The 25,794-nt window shown below is 40.0% G+C and overlaps 1 protein-coding gene across 2 annotated transcripts in view; it reads right to left on the minus strand.

Moving 5' to 3' along the window:
* Window positions 1-25,579, minus strand: part of ndst3 (N-deacetylase/N-sulfotransferase (heparan glucosaminyl) 3) — a 41,085-nt gene extending 15,506 nt beyond the window's left edge. For both annotated transcript variants that reach the window (XM_072385081.1, XM_072385082.1), the window contains exons 1-6: window positions 25,187-25,579; window positions 22,278-23,573; window positions 11,373-11,460; window positions 10,140-10,294; window positions 7,176-7,361; window positions 721-849 (exon numbers count right to left, since the gene is read on the minus strand). In XM_072385081.1, the coding sequence (XP_072241182.1) occupies window positions 721-849; window positions 7,176-7,361; window positions 10,140-10,294; window positions 11,373-11,460; window positions 22,278-23,276 (1,557 nt within the window). In that variant the 5' untranslated portion in view covers window positions 23,277-23,573; window positions 25,187-25,579. The remainder of the gene's footprint in view (window positions 1-720; window positions 850-7,175; window positions 7,362-10,139; window positions 10,295-11,372; window positions 11,461-22,277; window positions 23,574-25,186) is intronic.
* Window positions 25,580-25,794: the final 215 nt, after the last annotated feature.

Consider the following 25,794-nt stretch of genomic DNA (forward strand, 5'->3'; position numbering starts at 1 on the left):
AAAAAAAAGGCAGAGAGGAAAAAGAAAAAAAAACTAAGAAAAAAAGACGTAGAGACAGAGACAAAATGGTACAGAGACAGAAGAAAGAGCCAGATTGCACAGGGTTATTGTACAGAGCTCCACTTGACTCTGTGATGTTCGGTGAGTTCTGACAGCTCCTCTGGTTCAGCAATCCCTTACCTGACACTTCAATACAGCTTACTGCCGGTCTATGAGCATCTTTGTGTGCGTTTGTGCATGTGCACGTGTGTGGTTTGAGGAATCGCGAGAGAGAAAAAGAAGGAGCCATTTCTATGTATATCTTTAACTGTGTGCGTACATGCCCTTACAAGCATCTGCATGTGGATCAGCTTTTTAACTCTAACCTAAAACCTAATTCTGTTCCTTAATTCAAAGCCAAGTTGAGCTGAGCTGACATACACTGCAGGGCGAGCATGTGTGTGTGTATACGTATGTATGTGACAGCAACCCCCCTGTGGCGAGACCTAATTTAAAGTGGGGAAGATAACCACAGCTCCACAGTGAGAAGCTGCCCATGTCAGGAAAATAGACAGACACAAGCAGCAATAATTTTTATTTTTTTTAAAAGACTGAGAGGAGCAGAAAACCCTCATAATGCCTCTTTAAGGAGGAAAAAGAAAAAGTGCAACCAACCTCTCTGCTCCTCATTCTGTCTTTTGCATGAATTGTGTGATTTTGTGCATGCTTTTTCTGACTCACTGGGTTGAGTAGCACAGTGAGAAACAGCTCTCCCCCATGGATGCTTTTGTCCAGTTCTTTAGGTCCACCAGGGTATTCCTTATAGTAGATGGTGTGAGTAAACAAGCCACAAGTCTGACGAGGCAGCACCTAGACACACGTGGACATGCAGAAAAAGAAAGTGCTCTTAATGTCTTTCACAACTTTAAGATAAACTGGGAATTGCTAAAATAAATAAAAAGGTCAACAAGAGGTTTTCCAGAACTAATTGCTATGACAACAATATATTTTTGACAAAGAAAAATAAGAAAGGGAATTGAGTGACTGAAAACTACACTAACAATTAGCAAGGTTACATGCACAGATGAGTCAAGATGTGGTTATAGTTCGACTTGGCAATTTAACTGGACCACCGTTCTTATCACAGTACACATGCACAGAATCAGAACACTGTTGACTGTATGAGAAGACAATCAAGACATTCTGCCACTTCTAACTTTTTCTGTGGAAGATCATGGTACATGTGGGTATGGCCTAATTCACTGCACGGACGATGTCTTCATGTTACTTGAATGTTGATTTTGTCAGAGCGGCAGTCTAGAAGTGCTTTCAGCGACCGCTCGATGACACAAAGTCTTAATGGGCTGATTTTGATATGCGTTATTAAAGTTTGACAAAAGAAACAGAACAAATATGTAAGTGAGAGCAGCTTTATCAGGGATTTAGCTATATCAATGTACGCGTATGCTTCACTGTTGTTTACCTACTGTACATGATGAAGTATGAGTGCATGAGACTACAAATGTAGTAGTCCGGTTTTGAACAGCCCAATTACAATAATATAATAATACAATACAATAATTTTACTATAATATAAACATGCCTACATTTACATATATGTTTGATACTTTGAACGATAGATAAAATCAAAGGAAACAATTTTGTCTTACTTTCTATTTGCTTGTCAAAAGCAAAAGTTTACAAAATTGGAAATACTTTCTCCAGATTTAACTTTCAAACAAGAAGTCTTTAAGTGAAAATGTATCAAATCCAGCAATCAGTTCACGCTTTGGTGTCATAAGAAAACGACCATGATGCAATGATCTGAGATTCAAAAGGAAACTACAACACCTGGTTGTGTAAGGACTTGAAAGGGTTGATCACTTGAAGTAAAAAAAAAAAAAAAAGGTGTCTTGAAAAGACACTTGAAACAGCGGGTGAGTGATGTAAAGGTGAAATGATGAGATAAATTGAACACTTGGATAGAAGATTGTCTGAATGGTGACTTCATGATATAAAAAGACAGCGGGGCAGATGGAATATATTCAGAAGTGTTGTGCGAAGCAGCATGTGGCCATGGTTTAAATGATGGATGCCTTTGTTTCATTGAACTATTCCAGTTCCAGGATCAGGATGTCTTCTTTTTTAAAAAGTGAGGCTGTGTGAAGTAAGTATGCAAGTATGTGAAGCAAGTATGTTTACATGACACTAGAATTGAACGAACTACTGTATTAGTCCGACTTTTTAAAAGCATGTAAACATCATGAGTTATCAGTTAGTCCAACTGAAATCATATGAAATCAAGCTTCTCAAAAAGACAATAACATAGTTGGGGATCGAATCACTCCTGCCTCAATAGGCTTAACCTGGCTCAAATGGGCTCAAAAGTTCCATCTTTTTACACCTATTTGTGAAAATAGTAAGTGTATATTAATACAGTTGCAGTCCCGGTAAAGCTGATCTCCCTTCACATATTATTGTGTTTCTTTCTTTAATGTTTGAGTTGCTTTAAATGGCAAAAACATCCTTCTGTTGTCCCTACTCTGAGCTGCTTGGCTCTCTGACAAAGTTCTTCTCTAATTCTTCAAACTGGGAGCGCACTGACCACGGCCTGCTGCAGGTAAGACACTGATTCTTCAGAAGCAATTCACAGAACCTCATTTAATAGATAATATTAATGTCACAGTAAGCATGATGATTTTCCATCTCCTTTTCCATTTCTACAGAAAAAAAAGAAACCCATACCACCCATCAACATCTGTTTCTTGTCTTCAGTGGTAAAGATTGTAATCTGCCTGCATGCATAGTTCTGATGGCTTTGTTGCTGTCATGGGTATTTTTCAGCTCTTGCTCTGATGGACTGTAATGGACACACTTATTTTATTATTTTCTTTGCATATTTTGCACTGTGAGGAAGAAATTGATCTTTTTTTGTCATGGAATTCCTCTCACTGAGTTGACATTATACAAAGACAGAAGATTTTAAGAAGTACAAGCTGTAATATAAGTATTTTAGTTTTTTAACAATTTTGAAGTATCATGCTACAAAGGGGTTGATAGAAATAAGTTCTGACATATAGCATATCTAACTCGTATGACTAATAACATGACAGGAAACATGGCCAACACAGGTTGACATGACCCGTTGGAAAAAAAAAAAATCTCATGTTTAATAATTTCTTTCTTGTGGCTTGGTAACATGAAACATGACACACCAGGAAAAAAGAAAAAAAAGGTGCATCACACAAGGCATTGATTTGTTCTGGTGATTAGTCAAGTCTTCCTAGGGCACTGTTGAACAGCATTTTTACCATCACCTGCACCTGTTTGGTATTACAGTGACTTGCTGTTGAGCGAAGCAGGAGGAGATGATAACAGATTGCTTGTAATTCCATCTTGAGCAGATGCAGAGTTCTCCTTTGGCATCAAACACCCCAAACACACCACCATGTCCCTATGTGAGTTGTGTCCCTATCCAAGTCCCTTGGATTGAAGGACACAAGATATCAGTTTCTCGTGTCATTCAACAGCAGAGACATTCCTGTTTTGGCATAAATTAAATGATCTAACATCAACAGTTTACATCACCTGATAATAATAACAGTATTTGACAAGAAATGAGAGCTCCTGTCTTTGAGACAATGTAAATATATGTTGTAATTAATGCTTTACAAAAAATCCTGATCCCATAAAGATAGAGCATGAAATACTAACAGAGTGCTAGATCCAAGTTTAACAGCTAATGGATTAAATGCTTTTTCATTTGTTTATTAAATGATAGAAGAGAAGTGAAGAGAAGAGAAGAGAAGAGAAGAGAAGAGAAGAGATGAGAAGAGAAGAGAAGAGAAGAGAAGAGAAGAGAAGAGAAGAGAAGAGAAGAGAAGAGAAGAGAAGAGAAGAGAAGAGAAGAGAAGAGAAGAGATGAGAAGAGAAGAGAAGAGAAGAGAAGAGAAGAGAAGAGAAGAGAAGAGAAGAGAAGAGAAGAGAAGAGAAGAGAGGGTCTTCATATTGAACTCCTTGTGGAACACTTCACTGTGTGAAATAGAGAGTAAAGGCTGGAAGCGCAGATATTGGTTTATCTATAAAACACTGGAGACACACACACACACACACACACATATACGCAGGAGTGAGAGAGAAGGCCACCATAGCCACAGACACTCAGCACTATTTCACCAAACCAATTATCCACAGAGCTATAGCTCAAACTGATATAGTACATTTTAAAAAGGAATACACACATACACACACAAGTATGCATGTATGTGCAGTACCAACACGCACGACGGGCCCAGCCACACAACACAACCCCATATCTCAGTCTGATTTGTTCTGATACTGTGGGTCCAGTGGGTGGCTCTCAATCTGCTAATAGAGACACACAAACACCAATTTCACCGCCTTAAGACAACTTCCTGTCCTCTGCTGAGCAAACAAAGATGGAATGCACAGAAGAGGAGGAGAAGGAGATTAATGGAAAGCGATGGCAAGAAAATTTGGACATGAAAAATGTTAAAAGAAAAGAAAATGGAAAAAAGGTTTGCAGTTGACATTCGTATTAACATCACAGTCAGGTTCGATGGAGTATCAGAATGGCAAAGTGATATGAAATGATAAATACAGTGTTTTAATACAGAGATAAACCCCCACAGAACTAAAATGCAGCATGAAAAGTCTTAAGGCAAGATTTTATCATTAGGCTCTTTAACAAATTATACCGAGTACACTCCTCCCCAACGTCTCTTGAGCAGCTGTTGAATAGTTTTTAGTCATATGATTAACAAAATTGCAGAGGAGTCACTTAATCTACTTGTATGTGAGACTGTTTTCTGTTCTGTTTGCAAAATTAGACATAAACTGTGACTTTTATTAACAGTGTAATCGTTCAGGACAGCTGGTGAGATTCAGTCAAAGCTACAGTGTTTTCTCATGGATGCTGTAGTAGGAGATGGAAGTGAGTTAAATGCAACAAAATACAGCATACATTTGAGAGCACCAGAGGCAGATAATTCTGCTTCACAGATCTGAGGTCCAGCAAAGCTTCCCAGAGGTGTTTTCATCTCACCACTTTTTATACCTTTCCCCTTAACATCTAGCTTGCAGTAGAGCAGGCAAGTGTCTCTAGAGAGTCTTTACCCAGCTGTGTAGGGTGTTTCCCTCTGCCTCCAGTGTGACTTGGTGTAAGTAGCATGATCAGCAACTCCCTAATAACTCCCTTCATTTTCTTACAAAGCAGAGAGGCAAAGGAAGCTCAGTAGAATAAATCTGATTTGCATACGTCCTTGTTCTTCTGGCAATGTGAACTCATTTTCCTACTAGAAAAAAGAAAAGAAACATGTAACCTGGATATTTTTTTTTGCATTTGAGAAGCAATTGAACAAAAAAATTCAAAAGCACGGGTGCTCAGTGGTTCGGTTCGAATCCTGACCATGTCGATCTTTCCTGCATGTCATTCTCCCAGTCTTTCACCCCCCCTTCCTGTCTTTCTCTGCTGTCCTGTCCATTAAAGGAAAAAATGTTCCACAAAAAAAAAGAAATGTTTAAAGCAATGCTTGATGTGTCAATAGTGGCTATAGTGAGAATGAGAGCAATTTTGGGGTATATTCAATCTAATGTCTTTTTTGATGGTAAGAAATACACATCCACAGTCTGTTGTTTTGCTTGTCTCCATTCTTCTTTTTAATGCTTCATGTAAATTATTGAACATTTATCTTGGTTCAGTGACCTGCTATTTCTTATGAATTCCGTGATTCACTGATGCTTCTCAAAACCTTTCGATTAATAATGCACACTAACATATTAGTCTGTCAAAAAGCCGGCTTGCCATCCTGGTGCCGAGAGGATGCAGGATTAAGTGGCAGTCTTTAGTGACGCAGTGACAAGACGTCAAGAAATAAAAGCAGAGTTTTAGGACAGATTAGAAAATTGACACAGCTGTCTATTCATATTGTTTGTTCAAGAACCAAATATGGCAGAAAAACATTTGCTGATAATTTTGGTGTCAGATTTGATTGGCTCTATTGTCAATAAAGAAACAGTTGCGCTCACTTACAAAAAGCTTGAGTGACAAGTGATTGAAAAACGAAGAGGAGGAGAGACAGGGGGGCTGTTGACGACACTTGCTGACATGAAACAGCTGACAAAAGTTTTATTATATTGCTGTCTCAAGCAGTGGCTGCTGATCATTAACTTGAGTAGAAAATGTGCTCTCTTCAAATAGAAAAACTCACAGAAAACGTCACCCCATCGATTGCATTGGGAAGCCATTAAATATTGAATTAACTGAGGTAAGCATGCTGTGTCGTAAGGTCAAATATCCCATACCCATAAACATAGGCACACACAGAGAGGTAACACGCCACATACAGGAGCATTGATTTTCTGTTTAGGACCGCACAAAACATTCAGCACACAATTTACTATTCAGCCAACACTTATTTAAACCCTTTTTAAAGAAAAATAAAAGGTCTAAGCAGCAATACACATTCATTTAGCTGCACTACAAATTAATTATTCATCATTTTGATTTAAATAAGAAAATATTTTTTCTACCTGGGTAGGGCGAGGACACTACTATGTGCTTAAGTGTTAGGTTTGACTCAGGATTTCTGCATCTGATAACATGCAGGAATTCTACAAACAGGCATTTCGTTATAATATTCATCTTGTTAATCTAACCAACCAGACTCATCCCATTTTGTCATACAACACACATCTGTGTTTAGTCTGCTAGGGGCAGGATATCATATAAAACATTTCTGCTCATAGAGCCAACTATGACTTGTATTAAAGAGATTTTAAAAAGCAGCTGTGGAACAACGGGCTTAATGAATGCTATTGCTAGCCTGTCAGAGGATTGAACATTGCAAGAAAAGAAACAGTTGGGAAACAGAAAACAGTGACAGTGATGCTCGCGGCTGAAATAGGTTTTCACAAGAGAGCTACGGCAGTCACTGTGCTTCACAAATGATAAGATGTTCAATTTTAAAAATCCAGCAGGTAGATGTGAGGAAGCATCTCAGTTTTCATGTACGTACAGAAACATGTCAAATGATCAAAGTGCATTTATGGATGCGTGTGAGCTGTAAGGATGAGCACTTTCATTAATGTGGGTGTGAGGTGAAGCTGATGAGTTACTGAAGCTTTTCATGATTTAATCAATTATTACAATTAAGAACAGTTCTGCTCATGCTCACCATTATGTTATTGTGGATGAAGCCCTTGCGGTAGCGAGCGGGCTTGAGGTGAGGGTACTCCTCTGTGCTGGTGACCCGGATGTTCCATACACGTCTCCACGCCTCATACAGCTGCAGGTGCACCGGGTAGACGCCGGAGTGGTGAGGGGCCACAGCGTAGCCCATGTCCACCGGGATGTTGTGCTCCTAGAGGAGAAGAGTTGAAAGGAGGCATGCATAGACACGTATGTGAAGAGTATATAAATAAACGCACAAAGAATGGCATATTTACAGCTTACATGCAAAGAAATTTGTCTAACATAAACACGTAGAGCCCAACAGTTTGACCTTGTAGGAGAAGCACGTGGTTTGTGTTATGTTTGTTATGGGGCTGGCCTTCAGGTTGGAAATTAGAAAAAATATAGTTTGTGCAAGCTTGTGCATGTGTGCGAGCTCGAGGGTGGATGCTTGCTGGGTGCATTGGGAAGACTGATGGTGTTGTCCTTTGCTCTGACACACACCTACACACACTGTCAAAGCTAAGCATCAGCGGTCAGGAGAAGAGGGAGTGAAGTGTGTGTGTGTGTGTGTGAAAGTGTATGTGGATAACAGTGCTTAGTGATCACACTTTATGCTCAGGCTCACCTTCAACGGCATGAACCAGCCCCTCTTGCCGTATTGGGACGCCACTGTCCAGTACAGTCACACAAATCAACTTCACGTACAAATATACCAACGAAGAGCAGCAGAATAAAAGAACTCAGCTTTGTGAACTTCAAATTAACTAGGAAGCATTAAATAGGGCTCAGGTATGCCTGTCATAAATATACGTACCACTCCCAACAGGAAAATCACATCTTGTTTTTTTGTTAATAGGAAAACAATGACATCACACTGAATGACCAGACTAATTCTCTATTAAACTATGGTCCTGTGAAACTAATTATCATTAGCTAATATGTAATGTAGTGGCTGTAATTTAATCTGATTATTTATTATCAAGTTATAGCACAATCAGGGTGAATAGTCCATCCTGATTGGCTGCAGCGTGTCTATTAATTCTTTATAAAGGGTAACTATTCGTAGATCCAATGAAATTATCCAGCCACGATTCCAAATTAATACTCTGTCTGAAACGCTGAGAGCTAAACGACTCAGCCTAGATTTAAAATGGGTAACCATAGTAACCACAGCCTCTGTTCTAGTTCACAGCAACAGTTGAACTTTCTAACATCAAATCAAGTGCAAAAATAAGCGACTTCAACAGGTGACACCAGACACGAAGACATTAGAAATGAATAGAAAATAAATACAAACCTCATCTGCACTGCCACTGACAACCACACAATGGTAACACAAGCTCCTAAAGGTTCACTTCCTAGCCAAACCAACTTATACTTTGTATCATGAAGATGATCGTCTGACTCCCACTTTGCAATTCAGCACCCTATTTCTGGCTGCAGCTGAAACTACACAGGCCGCAAATTGTATGCCTAATTCTTGTTATTGATTTGGGGAAAATAACATGGGTGGGTTGTCTTCTTAAATAACATGTTGTAAAATTTCATTTATGCAGCTTAACTTAGCTTCAGGTTTTTATCAGATCCGTAGACAATAAAAAAAAAAAAACTCCTATAGCTAAGTCATAGTTAGGGTGGGACCAGTTTACATTACACCAGCAAGAGTGTAAAATATCAGTAAAAATACCAAGTTGTTAGCTGAGAAACTGAGTTATGGCTATGAAAAGAAAATACAATTGATTGAAAAATGCATTAAGAGGTAAATGAATTATCTTAACTTTATTATAAGAGATTAAAGGACTTAAATATGTAGCCAATGGTTCTGTATTTGTCCATTATTGTCTGATATTGGGCATCTCATTGGGAACTATATTTATAAGCTCTCCAAACTGTGACTGTTATTGCATTTTGCAACCATTTTTTGGGCAAGTGTGACTGAATCAAGTTAAAACTATACGCATCAGTGTGATTTGGAAAAAATCTCCTCCATTTGTTTTTGTGTTTTGTTTTTTAAATCACTAGCATATATCCCCTGGAACAGCTGGACCGATGAGGCAAAGATGTATTTTTGTATATACTCTACATACGTGAGTGACAAAATACAGGGTTAACATGGTGACGTGAGATGTAACTTGTGTTCGGTCCTCCTGTCACTCACACTTGCTTAATTACTTTCAACTATTTTAACTTCTCATAATAAAAGATCCTGACACACTGCAAGCCCAAATTTCCAAAATGTCCTCTTCTTACCCCATGAAACATGGAAGCGGGTAAAGATATTGCACAGAGAGTAAAGTATGTAATGTATGTAATGTATTTCATGTGCTGCTGTCTGCTTGCTGACTCGACCTCAAACTTTAAACATGAGAAACTAATAAAAGACCATAGCACAACAGAAATCATGCAGGGACAGATGCACACAATGTATTATTGACTATACAACTCACTTGATTTTACAATAGTGTGAAAGAGGAGCTGCTATTCACTAGGTTAATTGGTCACATTTGGGCCTTGAGTTTTAGGGAATTGTACAAATAGAAAAGATTTAAAAAACATGCATGTTTTTGGGCGGTGGGAGGAAGCCCCATATCTTTGGTGTATTTTAACCATGGTATTAGCTTGATTAAAATTAACATCTAAAGCACCAATAGCATAATCTAGTGTCTGCTGTCTTTTTCCTAAAACTTACTTTGTTGGCAAAAACTTTAAAATGAACATAAAAGCCTATTTTAGTAAATTCTGTGTTAGATACTGTAAAATGTGAAAAAAGTGTGTAGCTTAGAACGGATCGAGCATTCTGACCTTACAGCATCATGCCTATAATCTGCTGCAGCAAAGAGATAACAATTACTTTCAGTAACAGACGTCCTTGAAGAAGACACAATCATGAGGAACGAGTACGTTTAGAAAGACACACAAGAAAGAAAACAGCAACAAAACAAACGTGCTTGTGCATCCATCTTACCAGAGCAAACTCCTTATTCAGGACCATCTGCTCCAGCAGGGAGGACTCATTGTGGAAGAGGTGGGGCTGCATGTGGCTCCACATATGAGGGAACCACCAGAACTCATCTACATACTTCAGTAGTAGATCGTCTCCCTCGTCCTCTTCCGCTGTGCCTGCACACACAAAAAAGGACACATGCACAATGACAGAAGGACACGGAATGAAACATATTCTGTACAAAAACACAGCGATTGCGTAAATGTTGAAATCGCTGCTCTTCACTACTACTTCCAAATGTAAAGTCAGAGAATAACATAAAACAGCAGGGTTTTCTTACGATTGTGTTCCTAAAAAAGGTGGTCCGAGCCCATTGTGATGAAAAGCGATTCCTTAGCAATGATAGATGCTACGATAATGGCTTTCATTTTAAAGTAGATGTCTTCTAATTGTAACAACGTTTAGTTTTCCTTCTTTTTTTCTTTCTGGTGTGTCTTTCACCTTTGTTCGCTCACCTCATATTTTGAGACTTAAACAAGAAAATCAATAAACTCTGTCCCTGTCGTCAGAGTACAGCAAATAATGCACCACAGTATGTCATGACCTCATAAATATGCCTTGATAAATATTATTATGTAATGCTATATTAAGGGTTAGCATGAAATCATTTTTCCATGTGGGGGGGTTCATAGATGTACTGCTTAAGCTATGCAAGACTGCGCACAGCCACTTGTCAATTGTTATTGTGTTGCTAATATTTGCTTGCTTCCGTACATGTCTGAATGCAAGACTGACATAAACTTTGTTAATATTACTGGAAGCATCTGCAAATAATGCACCAATCACAGTCTGATATTGACTTCAGCATTTACAAAGTTCATACAAAGTCAGTCTACGTATACAGTATATATATATACCACAAATTCCTTATCACAGACATACATTTTAGGAGGAACTGTCATTTACTCTTCCACACACAGTTATGACAGTATCAATTATTTCAATTAACTTTTACACTGAAAGGCATATTGTCACAAATTGTAAGGATAGTCTTTGTTTATAGTAATTATATTGAATAGCTTCTGTTTAAGAAATGCAAATTCTTGAACATTTAAAATCATGATGAAATCCCACAATAATGAATACAGTAAATGCAACAAACATACATCAAAACCAGCAGCCTGGATTAGACTTACAGTTCCTGCACTAATCAGGCATTGGCATTTGAGGATGGAAAACACAAACAGAACACACCTGTGTGGTAGAACTTCCCAGAGAAGCCCAGATTGAAGGTAAAGTTATAGATATAAGAGCGCAGCTGTTTCTGGGTATCAAGTAGAGCCTGCAGACAGATAAATAAATGAGATGCAGTTAGATAGATAGATAGATAGATAGATAGATAGATAGATAGATAGATAGATAGATAGATAGATAGATAGATAGATAGATAGATAGATAGATAGATAGATAGATAGATAGATAGATAGATAGATAGATAGATAGATAGATAGATAGATAGATAGATAGATAGATAGATAGATAGATAGATAGATAGATAGATAGATAGATAGATAGATAGATAGATAGATAGATAGATAGATAGATAGATAGATAGATAGATAGGACCCCACAGACACAGCACACAATATACATCAGGTTAATTCTCCCCAGCATGCACTTGTGTAGATAAAAATCTGTGATTTAGATCTTATGCCTCTCTGATGTATATTTAAGTGAACTCTGGTTCCTGTGAGAACTATCATGATGGCTGTGTGCTCTCATCAGTGCTTACCCTATGGCCAGACAATGGCAGCTGTCACTAACATGCTGCGGCAGCATGTTTCATTACTTCGGCCTGTTATTCAGTTTTCTCCGTGCACAACTCTTCCAGTGGCACGTCCTGTCCTTAAAGCTCCCTCAGTCTCTGGTTTCAATACTAGCATCGGGATTTTCTTCACTTATTTAATGACTTCATTAGTTTTCTGGCCTTTAAACAAAGACTCTGTAATGAGTGTTAACTAAAGAGACTTGCACGCTGCACGCACACACACACAGTAATGCAAGTTAATGAAGGTCAGTGCATTAGTAGCCTCTGGAGGGTGCACCAATAACACCCCCCACCTGCATGCACATACCCCACCAACACACATACACCCCCACCACTACTACCACCACTACCTCCCATCCTCCTTCCCCTTCCACTCTGGTTCTCCCTCATCTTTCTGAGAACCTGCAGTCTCTCCCACCTCCCCATCCCACCCCCTCCCGCATTTGTCTTCCACGCCTCCATCTCTCCATTGCCTGCTCCGTGAAAATGTCACATTCTCAGGAGACAGGGCTGTACTAATTTGAAAGGAAGGCTGAAGCGGCATGGAAGAAAGATTGCTCCCTCTGCCTCTATGACTCTACACCCTTGCACATTCTCTAGAACTCTATCACACATTCTTATCGCTATCGTTGCACTTATCAGTTTACTACCACAAATATTTTGTTTCCTAATATAGCCCTGACTTCTCTTTTCATAATTTAGTCTGCTGGGTGGTTCCCAACTACAAATCTTTGTCATGCTGCTTTCAATCGAGCCCCAGGAACCTCTCCTCATTTACGATACCTTAGCAGATGGAATCAGCGCAAAGAATGCACTCTCCCTCTTTTCACTGTCTCTCCTCTTGAGTGCGTGCTTCCCAAACTAACAAATATACAGACAGATGCACGGAGTGTCTTCATCAGGCTTAATCTAATGGTGTTGAAGATGCTTGCATGCTGACAGATGTGCACAATTCCTTAATCTGATCCCATGTCTCCTCTGCTATGACATCCTCTACATCTTACAGACGTTCACACACAGAGCCAAATGTGAGGATACAAAGACTTAAGAATTAAATTAAGTTTGGAGCCGAGTGCTTTGCATCGTAACTCGATATGCACACCCCGACGCACTTGGTCAAAATGCATTATTAACGTGTGTGTTGGCATGTGTGAGAATAAGTGTGGGTGTGTTTCCAAGTTTGCTTTATATTAGTTTAAATATCTCATTTGTATTCTGCTACCCAACATCCATAGCAGAAAACAGCACAGCCACATAGGAAATGTTTGTCTGTAGAACCACAAACAGCCAGAGTGTCTGCTATTGCGTGTTTCAGCTTTTTAACTGTGACATTCTTTCACCCCTATTTCTGCCTTGTCAAAGTGATGTTTTTATGATGTTGCAGTACCATTGTGAGCAGAAAACCATTTCTAAAGCTATATTTCTAAAGCTTTTTGGTGCAGTTATAGATTGTTTCTAATTTGAGAGCTTCTGGAAAGGACTGTACAAGCCATGTTGAGGGAGATTATATAAAATCACTGTTTAATCAAAAGTGGCATTTTTCAGTAGCCAACTCTCAAATCTTTCCCATCAGAAGTGTAACCAACAAGAAGCACTTCCTATTTTGCAAATTCAGCGCAGATTATGACACCACTACAATCAACAGATTGCTCACGGATATGTTCTCTCAACCAAGATTCTACTTTCTTTAAGTGGTTTTCAAACTTTTTAAAAGCTACATTAAATGCTTATTTTTTTTACCACAGCTAAACAGTCGGTGTTGGAAGTTGTCATATCTCCAGCTTACCAACCAAAAAAATCTAAACATCATTATAGCAACATTTCACAAAGCAACCACCACCTTCTTGATTGCCATTTTGCTAGTTGTCCCAGTTACATGTTAACACAACATAACAAAATCTTGCGTATAAGAAAGTTTCTGCTTGGCTTTGAAAGATAATATTACGTGGCTACTGTTAGAAATCAAAACTACTTCTTCACAGTCAGGCTAAAAACATTCTTTTTACAACACAACTATACTGTCATGGACAGTTTTTATCTTCCACATGCAGTTGCTTTCATGACCACTAGCAGTCCCATATGGTTTAACCGTAATTAGTGACCACATCTGTATGCATGTAGAATTGTCAGATGGGAACACAATGGGGAGATGACAATGTCATTGATGGCAGTTTTACTAGCCTCAGAAACTAAATTGTAGGAGTTGAGAGTTTATGGAAGGACAACAGTATGAAATATAGGCAGCACTACAAACAATGGTCCACAATAAGACATACAATTTTTTCTGGAGAAACACTATCTTGGGGCATATGACCAAACCCAAAGTGAGGCTTTAAGGAACTATGAAATTCACTCTCAGTGTTTGTTTGAGGGAAACAGCAACCAATCTGAGAGAATGTGTGTGGGGGGAGCGAGGGGCTAGATTTAAGCAATGTGGGGCCAATCTGTTGAGTAGAGTCCAGGTTCAAAGCTGAGAATGGTTATAAAATTGGCCTTAAGAGCTACTTTGAAAGAAAGACAAAGGAGGAAGCACTACATAGTGTGTGAGAGATCATGACAGTCACAGTGATGTAGGTAAACACTCTGGGATTAGCAGTTCACAGCAGCCCTCATTTCAGCTCCCAATCCCCAAGCTCAAGTGTCAGTGGCAATGCCAGTTTGTGTGCATGAGAGTGTACGTCTTCTTGCATGTGTGTGTGTCATAAAAACCGGAAGAGGTGCCAGGTAGAAGTTGGGGTTCAAACAGATGGGAGACAGGCATCTGGACAGCTGGCATTCACTGCCTTTCAAAAACCCTTTGCACCATCCACCTCTTCACCATATCCCCATTCTGTCAGTCTCCTCTTTCCACTTTCTTTTTCTGTCTTTGCGCATAACTCTAAGCCTAGCTAGGGGATCTGAAATAATAAAAGCAATTACAAAATAACCTTTTTGCAAGTAGGATTTTACGCACCAGCAGATTTGAAAGCGAGAGGAGAGGAAGAAGAAAATCGAACATGTTAATGGGGTTTGATTCCTGAGCAAAAGCAAGTTAAAGCTCTTGATTCATCTGCATGAATGCTTTATATCCTTGTGTGTACATCTATGCACGGAAAGCAAATACTAGACCAGCAAATACTGATCCCTTTTCACACCTTCACAGTGTGGTCTTTGACCCCTTCATAACAAGCTTCGATTTATAATGTATAAATAGTTTATTTATATGAATATATTTAATTGAACATTAATTGAAAGGACATGAACCACAGGAAATGTAAGGATTTATCATGTAACTTTTCATAATTACTTTTACTATTACTGTTGCAACTCTAAAATCAAAAACTTTGCTAATAGAAACAAATCCTTTAAAATTTCCATTAAAATACAACGAAAAAGGAAAAAAGAAAACTAATGCAGCTAATCACAATCAAGGCCGTAAGACACCCTGAGAGAGTGGTTCTTGCAAATATGTTCATCAAATCTGCAGCATATTGCTTTGTAGTCCCTTTTTGTGGGGAAGCTGCAACTCTTCTGAAAAGCTATGGCTTCGCTTGGGAGTTCTCCCAAGCTCGTCCAATGAAAAACTAAAGAAAAAACACATCTAGATACGGCAAAGGCACAATCAGCCAATATGTAAATCTTGTTGTGAACTGTGGCATGAGGTCAGTGTGCAGTTCACATCTTGCAGCTGTATGAGCCTGCTGCTTTGTCAAGGCAGCCCGTCCCCTTAGAGACATTTTCATGTGAGGGGCGCTAATCAGAGCTTTTCTCCATACTGTCCTCCTGCTCTGACACCCCCTCCGTCAAGTCACTGCCTGCTGTCTCATCATCAAAGATGAGATAAATGACCTCTTTATCAGTATTTCTGATATAATATAATTTGCCAACACGGGAGCTCAGGTACCTTTTTAATTTCATGAATACCCCCAAACCTGTCTCTTAACTGGTTGTCTGGGAATTCATAGGTTTTGATTTGTCTTTTTTTTTTATATAATTTTACAACATCTTGTGACTGTTGGGTTACCATCGGATTGGATTAATGGCTAAATTACAATAAAATTGAGTTATTCAGTTCATGTAGACACCTTAATCTGACCAAAAAAAAAATGGATTACTTGCGATCGAATTAAGACCTCGCGATAACTCAATCCAAATGTACACTGAATTTGCATGGAGACGACAGTGGATCGGATCGAGCGTTCTGCGCATGCTCAAGATTTTTTCCCGGGATCGTCACCCAGAAGTAGAAGGAGACGATATTACTGTTGTTGTCGCCGCCGTCGGAAAGAAATAAACAACGCGATGGAAGTGGCTCTATAAGCGATAGTTAAAATAGGTACAGCGCTAACTATCGTACAGGGATTATAACATGCTTTGTGCCAGTGATTCGATTCATTCAACACCATATATCCAAGGATAATTACCCTTGCTCAGAAAAGGAGAATAATCCAACTATAGCTATAATCGAGTCAATCTCATCATGTAGCCCCACGGTGTGTCAAGGCACACTACGGCCTTTGCTGTGACATTATTTGAACTACAGTATATAATCATGACTCTATAGATCTTTTGGTCAGCACATTTAGATGAACTAGAGACAAAATTGTGTTAGAGATGATACTGTTGGGGTTTGAATCACTTCAAAAACAGTAAAGTATGAGTATACACTAATACAGCCAAATTGTTGATCAAACTGATCTCATTCACAAATCTTTTATTTTTTCAGTTGATTTAATATTTTAGAAACTGTTACTTTAAAAGACTTCAAGCAAACTTATCACTTAAAGCATTTTCAGACTGGCATTGTCTACAAATAGGGGCCTAATTCTGTGGGAACCTGGTGGCGGAAAAGCAAGCAGTTCTTATGATTGTTTCAAGGTCCCCCGTGAATTCTGTCACCACTGTCCCAGACAAAAACTTTGAACAAACATGGCAAAATAAAGTTTAACAGTTTCAAGATTTCCCTAAATCACCATGTTACTTGATATGACCAACACTGTTAGATACAGATCAAATTGGATCAATTAAGAAATGTGTTTTCCAGCTGTATAATTCAAAACAGGTCAAATTGAACTCAAACATTATGTAAGGATTAACTGGGTCAAACATCTCTTGTCAATGAGGGAAAAAAAGCGCCTTATAGTTTTTGCCAGTCTTCTCTTCACTCACTTTTTCCCTTTCCGTCCCACTTTCTATCTCCCTTGTCAGATTCAAGTCAGTGTAGCTTATTATATTTGAGCATTTTACAAATTCATCTGTTCGCTTGCATTTACTTATCCAAGGTACCTATGATTGCTTTGACATTGCTTTCCTTCTACTTGATAGAGCCTCAAGGATTTTAAGTTTCTGTGACTGCTATGACTGCCTTATTTTGTGGAGGAAAAATGATGGCACACAACCACACTTTTAGAGTTTATAGTGAATTGGAAAAAAGAGCTCAGACAAAATTAGCTACTTAAACAAAACAAGGTAAGCCTATTTTTTTATCATATGTTAAAAAACGGTTGGAAACTCATCAAATAAAAGCATGTAACACATTTTATATATTCTAACATCTATTTCTAACAGAATTTAAAACTTGTGTCCTGCAGGGCTGACTATGATTATTTAACTTGTCCCGGTCAGGAGAATAAGGACACCTTCATGCTGGAAACATCTTTGCACCAGCACCATTAAAATACAAACTCATTAGTGAAAGAAATATCACCCCACAAATTAAGAAAGAAGCGGTTTGTGTGTCTTCGGTAAAAAATAAACCACGATCATTCTCCTTCCTCCTAATTTCCTCTCTCTCTCCACTGATTCTTCAATCTTTTGTCCACAGTTTGCGTCTTTTTTCATTATTTATATAACAGTATTTGGCAAAAAAGTAAATGAATACGGAAAGCATGAGCTTAGTTTGATTGACTTAATTAGTTCTAAAGATTAACTCTAAATGGAGCTGCACAATAAATGATAGACTGCTTTAGCAAAAATCCCTTAAAGAGATTGGAATAATGCCTGTTTTGTGTAATAACATTAATGTTTTGTTTTAGGTTTTCAGTTGGACAAAAAATATTATGATGAAATGAAATAACCCTTTTTCCAAGACATTTATACACGATTAGTTTCAAAGGCCCTTTTCTATGCTTTCATTTCAGCTGTGCATAGTATGTCTCTCAGCGTGATGCAGTTATATAGATAACTATCCTCTAGCTGGCTAGTATGTTGAAACAAGCCTTCGGTTCAGTGCTACAGGCAAAAACAGCACTTCATGGGATATGAAAGTAGTAATTACTTAAGCTGATAAATTAAACTAAATAAGGAAAATGGAAAAAACTGCTCCACTTATCCACTTATTCATTTTCAGGGGAACAAGATATGAACTGTCACAGCGGGAAAATTGGGAAAATGCAGGACATTTCACCTAAAATGATGACAGTTCCTCACTGCAGTTTCAAAATTTTCAGCGCACAACACACAAAAATCTGAGCTGATATCAGATAACTGTGCAAATCACCGGACCACTATTTGCTTTTAGTGAATGCAACCCTGCGTAGCCTGACAAGAGAGGAAGCCTTGGCTTCTGAATCCACGTAGGAGATGTGTGTTCACATGCATGTGTCGTCTAAACTTAGATAACACCTCTGCAAAAAACACCTTGGGGAAGAAAAGAGCGGGAATGTTGAGAGAGGGGTTTAGAGAGGAATACAAACAGGCCGGAGATAGCGATCAATGACTCAAGAGAGGAGGGGGTGAGGGGGAAACTGAGAGGAGGAGAAGGTGGAAGGGAGAGAGGAAGAAGTGATAAAGAGGGATCTAATGCCGGAGATCTGACACCTCCCTAACAACAACTCTGAGGGAAAGAAGAAGAGAAAACCTACATGCCACAGTTAAAAAAAAACGCAAGAACAGGCACGAGTATCATTGATGGAGGTTTTTGACTGGCATCATCCCTCATTTTGAGAAATGTCAACCGTGGGGTGCCTCCCTGTGAATCATTTTAATAGAGAAACTATAGCTGTGTGTGTGAACGTGTGCGCAGACAGAAGGGGGTGTAGGTATTGTTTGTCACAAGATGAACTCATGGGGTGAGACTAATGAAGAGTGCAGAGAGAAGGAGGGTGGCATTTTAATTGGCCTCTCTTTTTTTTTTGTCACACTCCTGCCCATTCTATTGGGGAGGAGATTGAATGTTGTCCTCTTCACAGAGGTAAGAGAGGATTTCTGTCTTCAACATTAATCATTGTTGAAGCTTGGGATAAAACAGGTTTAACATTTTCACACCGTTTACGTCTTGTTTGTACTGTAATTATCACATTGTGGTTGCCAACTAGAATAATTTAACTGCTAAATATACAGTGGAAATATAATATTGGCCAACTCCACGTCAAACATATAGATATAGATATATAGATATAGATATATTTTAAAACTTCCCCAACTCAAAGTCTTAATTCTGCTCCCCCTTCTTGTTGGTGGAAGATGCATCTATCTGAGGTAGAAATCCCAAATACTGGAGTCATGGGGTACTTATTTATTAGATTACCACCACTTTCACAGACGGCGGATCAAAATGACAATTTTTACCTAAATCACTGAGCAACTTCAGTAATTTAAAAGGACTGTATAGAAATGTTTAGTACTGTTGTATATTTTTTTTCTGATGGGGAACGATATGTACTTATGCATTTAAATTCCAATTTACATAATGTTTTAGAAGTTTTCACAATTGTAAGATGTACTAATAAAAGGTGTCATTTCCGTCACTAAAATAAATTGCATACTGAACCCTAGATTTTACCAAAATGTTACAAAAAATGTTAAAAAATGAGGACCGGACCAACAGTTCCTACTGATGGTTGAATTGTAAACAAATTCACAAGGAAACATCACGAGCTGACTACTGTAACAACAAAAAATTCATGTTCATGTAATTAGGACCACATCCAAGTATGTGTTGATCTGCATAAATTGTGAAGTGTAGTAAAATAAACAACGGATGTGTATTTGAATGTTATCTTTAGTCTACATGAAGACATGTTCTGAAATGAAAATTTCTCTAAATCCTCAAATCTCTAAAGTTACTAAATCCATGAAAAAATGTTTGCGTCTGTAGCATCTGTCGTGTCACACACCACATCATTATAACTCAAAACTATAGTCAACTACAGTCAAGAATTTATCATTATTATTATTATTATAAAACACAATTTAGCGGATACACTTACACATAAAATTGTGCATCTTCAATATGGAATTTCTGCTGCAAAAAATAAAAGTTCTTCACCATCACAGTCATCAGTTGGCCTGTTCTGGGTGCACATTTTACTTCATATACTAGAGTCAGGCAATCTTACAGAACATTATCAGTGTGCAACATCTTTATTTTGGGACTGCATACTTCCCTCAATTCCACAAAGCATTCATCCTGACACATTCTCTCAGCTTAATTCAAAGCTAGATGGTCTGTACATTTGACATGTGGTCATCTAATATGAGTCACGCTTTCAACAGCTTTCAACAACAGAAGGGCAAGACTTCCATTTATGAGCTCATCTGACAAGTAACCAACAGGATTTACAATTCAAACAATCCTTGAATGATGACAAAGTTATATAAAACAGTTAATCAAATCTGTTAATGTTATAAATAGTGATATGCGGAATCCTGATTTACCTCCACTAGATAATTGACACCAAGAATAAACCTTGTTTTTTCTGTGATCTGACAACTCAACCTAAGGCTTCCTATCTATGAGGCAAGGGTTGCTACAAATATTCCTTCTCTCCCACTGCCCCTCCACCATTCCTCAGTTTCCCCATTGCATTTTGTTTTTCTGAAATTGCAAAGTTAGCTACGAGCTCTTCCCCAGAGACCACGCTCCAACTTACTCTCCCTCCCTTGTTCCACACAACTCTTCTATATTTTTCTTTCCAAGAGTCTTCCTCTCTTTGATAGCTGACCGTACCAATATGTGAAAGAAGCATTTCAAATGGCAAATCTCACCCTCTCATTCTGATCCTCTATCTGTCTATCTCTCCCATCTCCCCCTCCTTCTCCAATACCATTTCCCTTCCCTTCTGTTATGGCACTGGTTCATCCTCATGTATATTTATGCTACAAAGCTGAAGAGTCAGGCAGACTTAAAATGAAAACTCCAACCAGAGAGCGCTTGTGTGCTCATTTTGTGAATGTGCACACTGGGTGCGTGTGAGGGAATGTGCACTCTTTTATCCCTCTGGATACAAAAGTCTTTTTTATATTCCAATGTGGAATTCCTCTTTACCTCGCCACCTGCAGTGCGTGCATGTTTTCTTTTTTTCTTCCTTTTTGTTCTTTTTTTCCTCAAGCCTCCTCATTCCTGTCATCTCCTGCCCAACTTTCAGCAGTGGACAGGTGGCTCATTTTTTGTCAGTGCTTGATAGGACAGATGAAAGTGACATTTTAATCTAAAGTAGTGATTTAGGAAATAACTGCAAGCTCACAGATATATTCATGTGAACCATTTCGATTTTGTACACCCTGTGGATGCAGCGAGATGGGCACCACTGTTCTTAGCTCATGCACATATCCACGCCACCCCATCTCCAACAAACATGAAATGCCTTTTCTCTGATAAATGTTTAATTTTCTTAGAAACCTAGATTTTTGTGTGTGTGCAAATACTGTACTTTTGTATGTAAACAAGGGTGCAGAAGCACATCTGTCTGTATCTATGCCTGCTCATGCAAGCATGTGTTGAAACAATAGCTGTCTTGAGAGGCGGGCAGCATGGTTGACTCTCCTTTAGTTTCCCTAATAGGAGGAACGTGGGAAAAGAGGAATAAGTAGCATTCATCTTTTCACTGCTTCATTCACAACCCCTTCTTCTTACCCTCACCCCTCCTGTTACCCTCTGCACACAACATCTTTGTTCCCTTAAATGGCCTCTTCTGGCCAAGCCTCCATTTGCAAATGCTCTGTCTTTGTACCCCAACACATATGACACTTGATGCAAACACAAAGAGGCATTCCACACATGCACACACATATACTCACACAGTACTACAAAAATCCCCTCAGTGCACCCATGCCGTAGCTAAAATCATCTGAAATACACTCCTGGAACAGTCCTTTGCGGCTTACACTTCAATAATAATAATAAAAAAAATTCTATCTCACCACTGCACAGCCATCAATTATTGTTTTGTTTTTTTAAGATCATACCAGAATGATCAATCTAATCCAGCACGACTGACCTGACAGTAATTGATCCTCTCTATCCCACTCAGTCTCTCTCTAATGCACACTATCCCACAATCAACACCCCCCCCCCCCCCCCCCCCCACACACACACACATACACACACACACACACAGACACCCCAATACCTTCACATCCTTGACGTTCATGCGTGTTCCCTCTTTGCCAACAAAAATGTCATCTATATCCACCAGTATGTGCCGGTCCAGACCCAAAGTAAGCTTCCTGTCTGTGAGGTAGGAAATGGCATCCACCAGGATGAGTCTGTGGAGCCAGTAGCCCAGTCCCTGGCCAAAGAGCACTCGCCTCACCCCATCATAGAGTCCCATGTCTTGTACTACTGTGGCCTGGAAGCCGAGACTGAATCCAGGCCCTGAATTATCTCCGCTGCCTGCTCCTATTCCCTCTTTAGCCCGTGCATGCAACACAGCCTGGTATGTGGAGTGATTGGAGGAGAATGAGGTCCAGTCCTCCCCAGGTAAGGCCCCTCGATCTGTCCCGGGTTTGGTCAGGTGGAGGAGAGCTGAGCTGGACACCACACAGCAGTCCCACAGTGCCTGGTTGGTCCTCAGCACCAGCGGTAGGCCTCGGAGTTTCAGGACAGATGGGGAATTCTCAGTTGAGCGGTAGAAGCCTATGATGCCAACTCTGTACTCAGTACAATATTGATGTAACAGCTGTCTGTTCCATGTATCTGAATGTGCATACTTTAATAGATTCTCATAAATGATGAGCGAATATCGTCCACGGCCCTTTTCTGTCAGCGGAGGAAGTTCGCCCTTTCCTGAGGCAATCTCCATGCGGAACTGGAAATGGGCTGACTCCAGTATAGCCACAATATCCTGACCTAGCTGGGAGTACTGCGATTCCACCAGCACCAACACTACCGGGTCCGTGTGGACATGTGTGTGAGGGGGGTTCGGAGGGTACGGATATGGTAGCTGACGGTACGGGGACATGGAGAGCGGTTGGGAGCAGGCAGGCTCAGCCGATTGTCCAAGTTGCATGGAAGGTGAGGAGTGGGTGAAGAGAAAATAGGCGGAAAGGAGCAGGGAGAGGAGGCAACAGGAGGCCAGTAGGAGCAGAAGCCTACGTAAGTGGCGACGAAATCGCACAGCCACTGTCATTGTCAACTGGGGAGGTACTGTGCGTCAGAAAAGGAGATGTCTTTTTCAGTTTGCAGGGGTCTACAGAATACAAGCAGACGGTAGGTGGTTTAAAAAAACCCAAGAGATTGTCTATGTGTGCGAGATGGGAGCAAAGCCACTCGGGTATGTCATGTCACCATGGCAGGTGAAGAGGTGAGCGGCACAAGATTTCAGGGAAGAGAGGTCTTGCTTGAGGAAATGCAGCTGAGGTACTCAACTTCTTCAAGTCCTGGCAGAGGAATCACAAGCACAGACGGAGCGGGTGATGATTAATATCTGCAGAGAAAGGGGACAAAGAGAAAAGAAAAAGTGAATTTGTTGAGCAAGGTTGAAAAGGATGTATTAGTCCTGTGAATGAGTGTGTGTGTGTCTGTGCGCTTGGGAGTGAATGTGTACCTAGGCTGTGCCACCCTGGGGAATGTACGGGCACAGCTGGTAACTACAGAGTTGATTGAAAACAACTTGCATCCTTAGGGCTTAGTCAGACTCTGCCCCCCCCCCCCCCACACATATACATACAAGCACAAAAACACACACACATACATAATGACATCCCAGTTAAAACATGACACAAAAGTCCATCTCCACAAATAAACAACAGCTGGTTGTGTGTTAATATGGCTGTGTGGGGAGGTGGATGTGAGCTCAACTAATCAGTCCCATAAAGCTCCACAGAGAATTCCTCTAATTGTGCCAAACTCTGAGCACCTCTGTCCCATTTCTGAGCCTAATCATCTGAAATACCACAAAATTAGAGTTGGAATCCTTTTACCAAGAGCACTAATCTGGGGGGAGGCTATGACAGTACAGAGGAAATTAAGTGCAAGTATAAGAGAGACAGAGAAAAGGAGAAGAGAGAGGAGCGAAATGCAATGAATTATAGAAAGAGACAAAAAAGACCAGGATTAGCATCTTAATGTATGTGCCGGGAGCCAGGGAGAAGAAAAGATCCCACAGCATCTCCTTCTTTCTCTTTTCTCTCCTCCCCCCATTCTGTCTCTCTACTTCTGTCAGTTTGAATATCAATAGCCTTTCCTCTCACGCTCCATCCCTCTTTCCTCGTTTAGTGAACACAGGCAAAGAGAAGGTCATAAAGGAAGGATTCCAATCATATTCCGTAAATACGAGATCAGAAAATTAAGAGGAGAAAAAGAACGATAAACAATCAACAATATGCTTCATGGATCTGGCAGCATGAAAAGAAAAGTTGTATTGTTTGCTTTAATGAATGTCTGTTATTTTACTCTGACAAATGTAGAGTTTTGCTGTATCCAGAGAGTTGACACACACCAAAAATGAAGAAACAGCAGGAGATAAAAGCCTCATGTGCAAAGCAAAGGTGCTTAAGCATTAAGCATTAACTACGCTTTAATCTGTCTGAGAGACAATTGATTCCAACAGAGATTTTGGGGACGATACAGATGAGTATCTAAACTATATGTGAGGTTAGTTCAACCTGTTACCAAAGGTATGCACGTGCTTCAATGTTGGGAGCCACAGGAGGGCGCTGGTAATGGATTAATAAACAGTTCACGTGGAAGTTTTCGCCTCTTATGTTCGTAACTTACACTGCAATTCTGTCTAAAGAAAACAAATTACAGGATGTTGTCAGTAATGCTTCAAATCTAAAGGGAAGCTTGCGAAGTGAAAAAGGCAAGATTACAATGCAAGTGTGATGCTGAACATCGTAAAAAATGGAGGAAAAAATACATTTTATTCATTTGACTGTTCTGTTTCCAATGAAAGGACCCTATAATGATACCCCTATGATAACAAAAGAGGCAACATGGAGCATGCATGGGTAAAAATAAAGGAACTCCTTAGAGTTCACCTCCCGGTTCCCGTCGCTGAAGTTTACGTTAGAAATAAGCGCCGACTCGCCCACTTACCTCTAACCGAGGCTGAGGCACTGCCGTGCCGGAGGAGGCGAGGTGAGGCGGTGATGTTACTCCGGTCTCGGCGCCGCTGCACTCCCGTCTGTTTCGGACGGGGATGTGTTGTGCCATCTCCCCCCTACACTCGACCCTCTACCAGAGCGGCGGGGGCGACCAGTCGGAATGATCCGCTCTCCTCCCCCCTTTCATTATTATCCCCCCCTTCTCTTTCACTCGTCTCCCCCGCTATCTTGCCCTCTTTTCGTGAATGGCTACTTTCTTCCTGAATCTCGGTTTATTAAGGTAGAGAGCAGACAGCCTTGAGGCGGAGTAGTTCCGATCTGCAAGGCTGCCCGTTGACGACTGACTGCCGCGCGTAATGCTGAGCTTTAATAGCGCCTACACAAGCGGACGAGATGGAGGGAGAAGGAGGGGGGGCTAGGTTTGATTGACACAAACAGCCTTTTTCTCGGGCATCCGCGTTCACGGGCCGGGTAAAAGCTCACAGCCCGTTAGTTGGTGTTAGTTGGAAGAAGGATGTCACAAGTGGATACGCACCAGTGCAAGCTGATTGCGCATCTTACTGATTCCCTCTGACCGCTTAGACAAGCTGTAGCACTCAA

The sequence above is a fragment of the Leuresthes tenuis genome, unplaced genomic scaffold (genome assembly GCF_036924035.1).
Source record: "Leuresthes tenuis unplaced genomic scaffold, fLeuTen1.0.hap1 SCAF_4, whole genome shotgun sequence".
In the NCBI taxonomy this organism is placed as follows: Eukaryota; Metazoa; Chordata; class Actinopteri; order Atheriniformes; family Atherinopsidae; genus Leuresthes; species Leuresthes tenuis.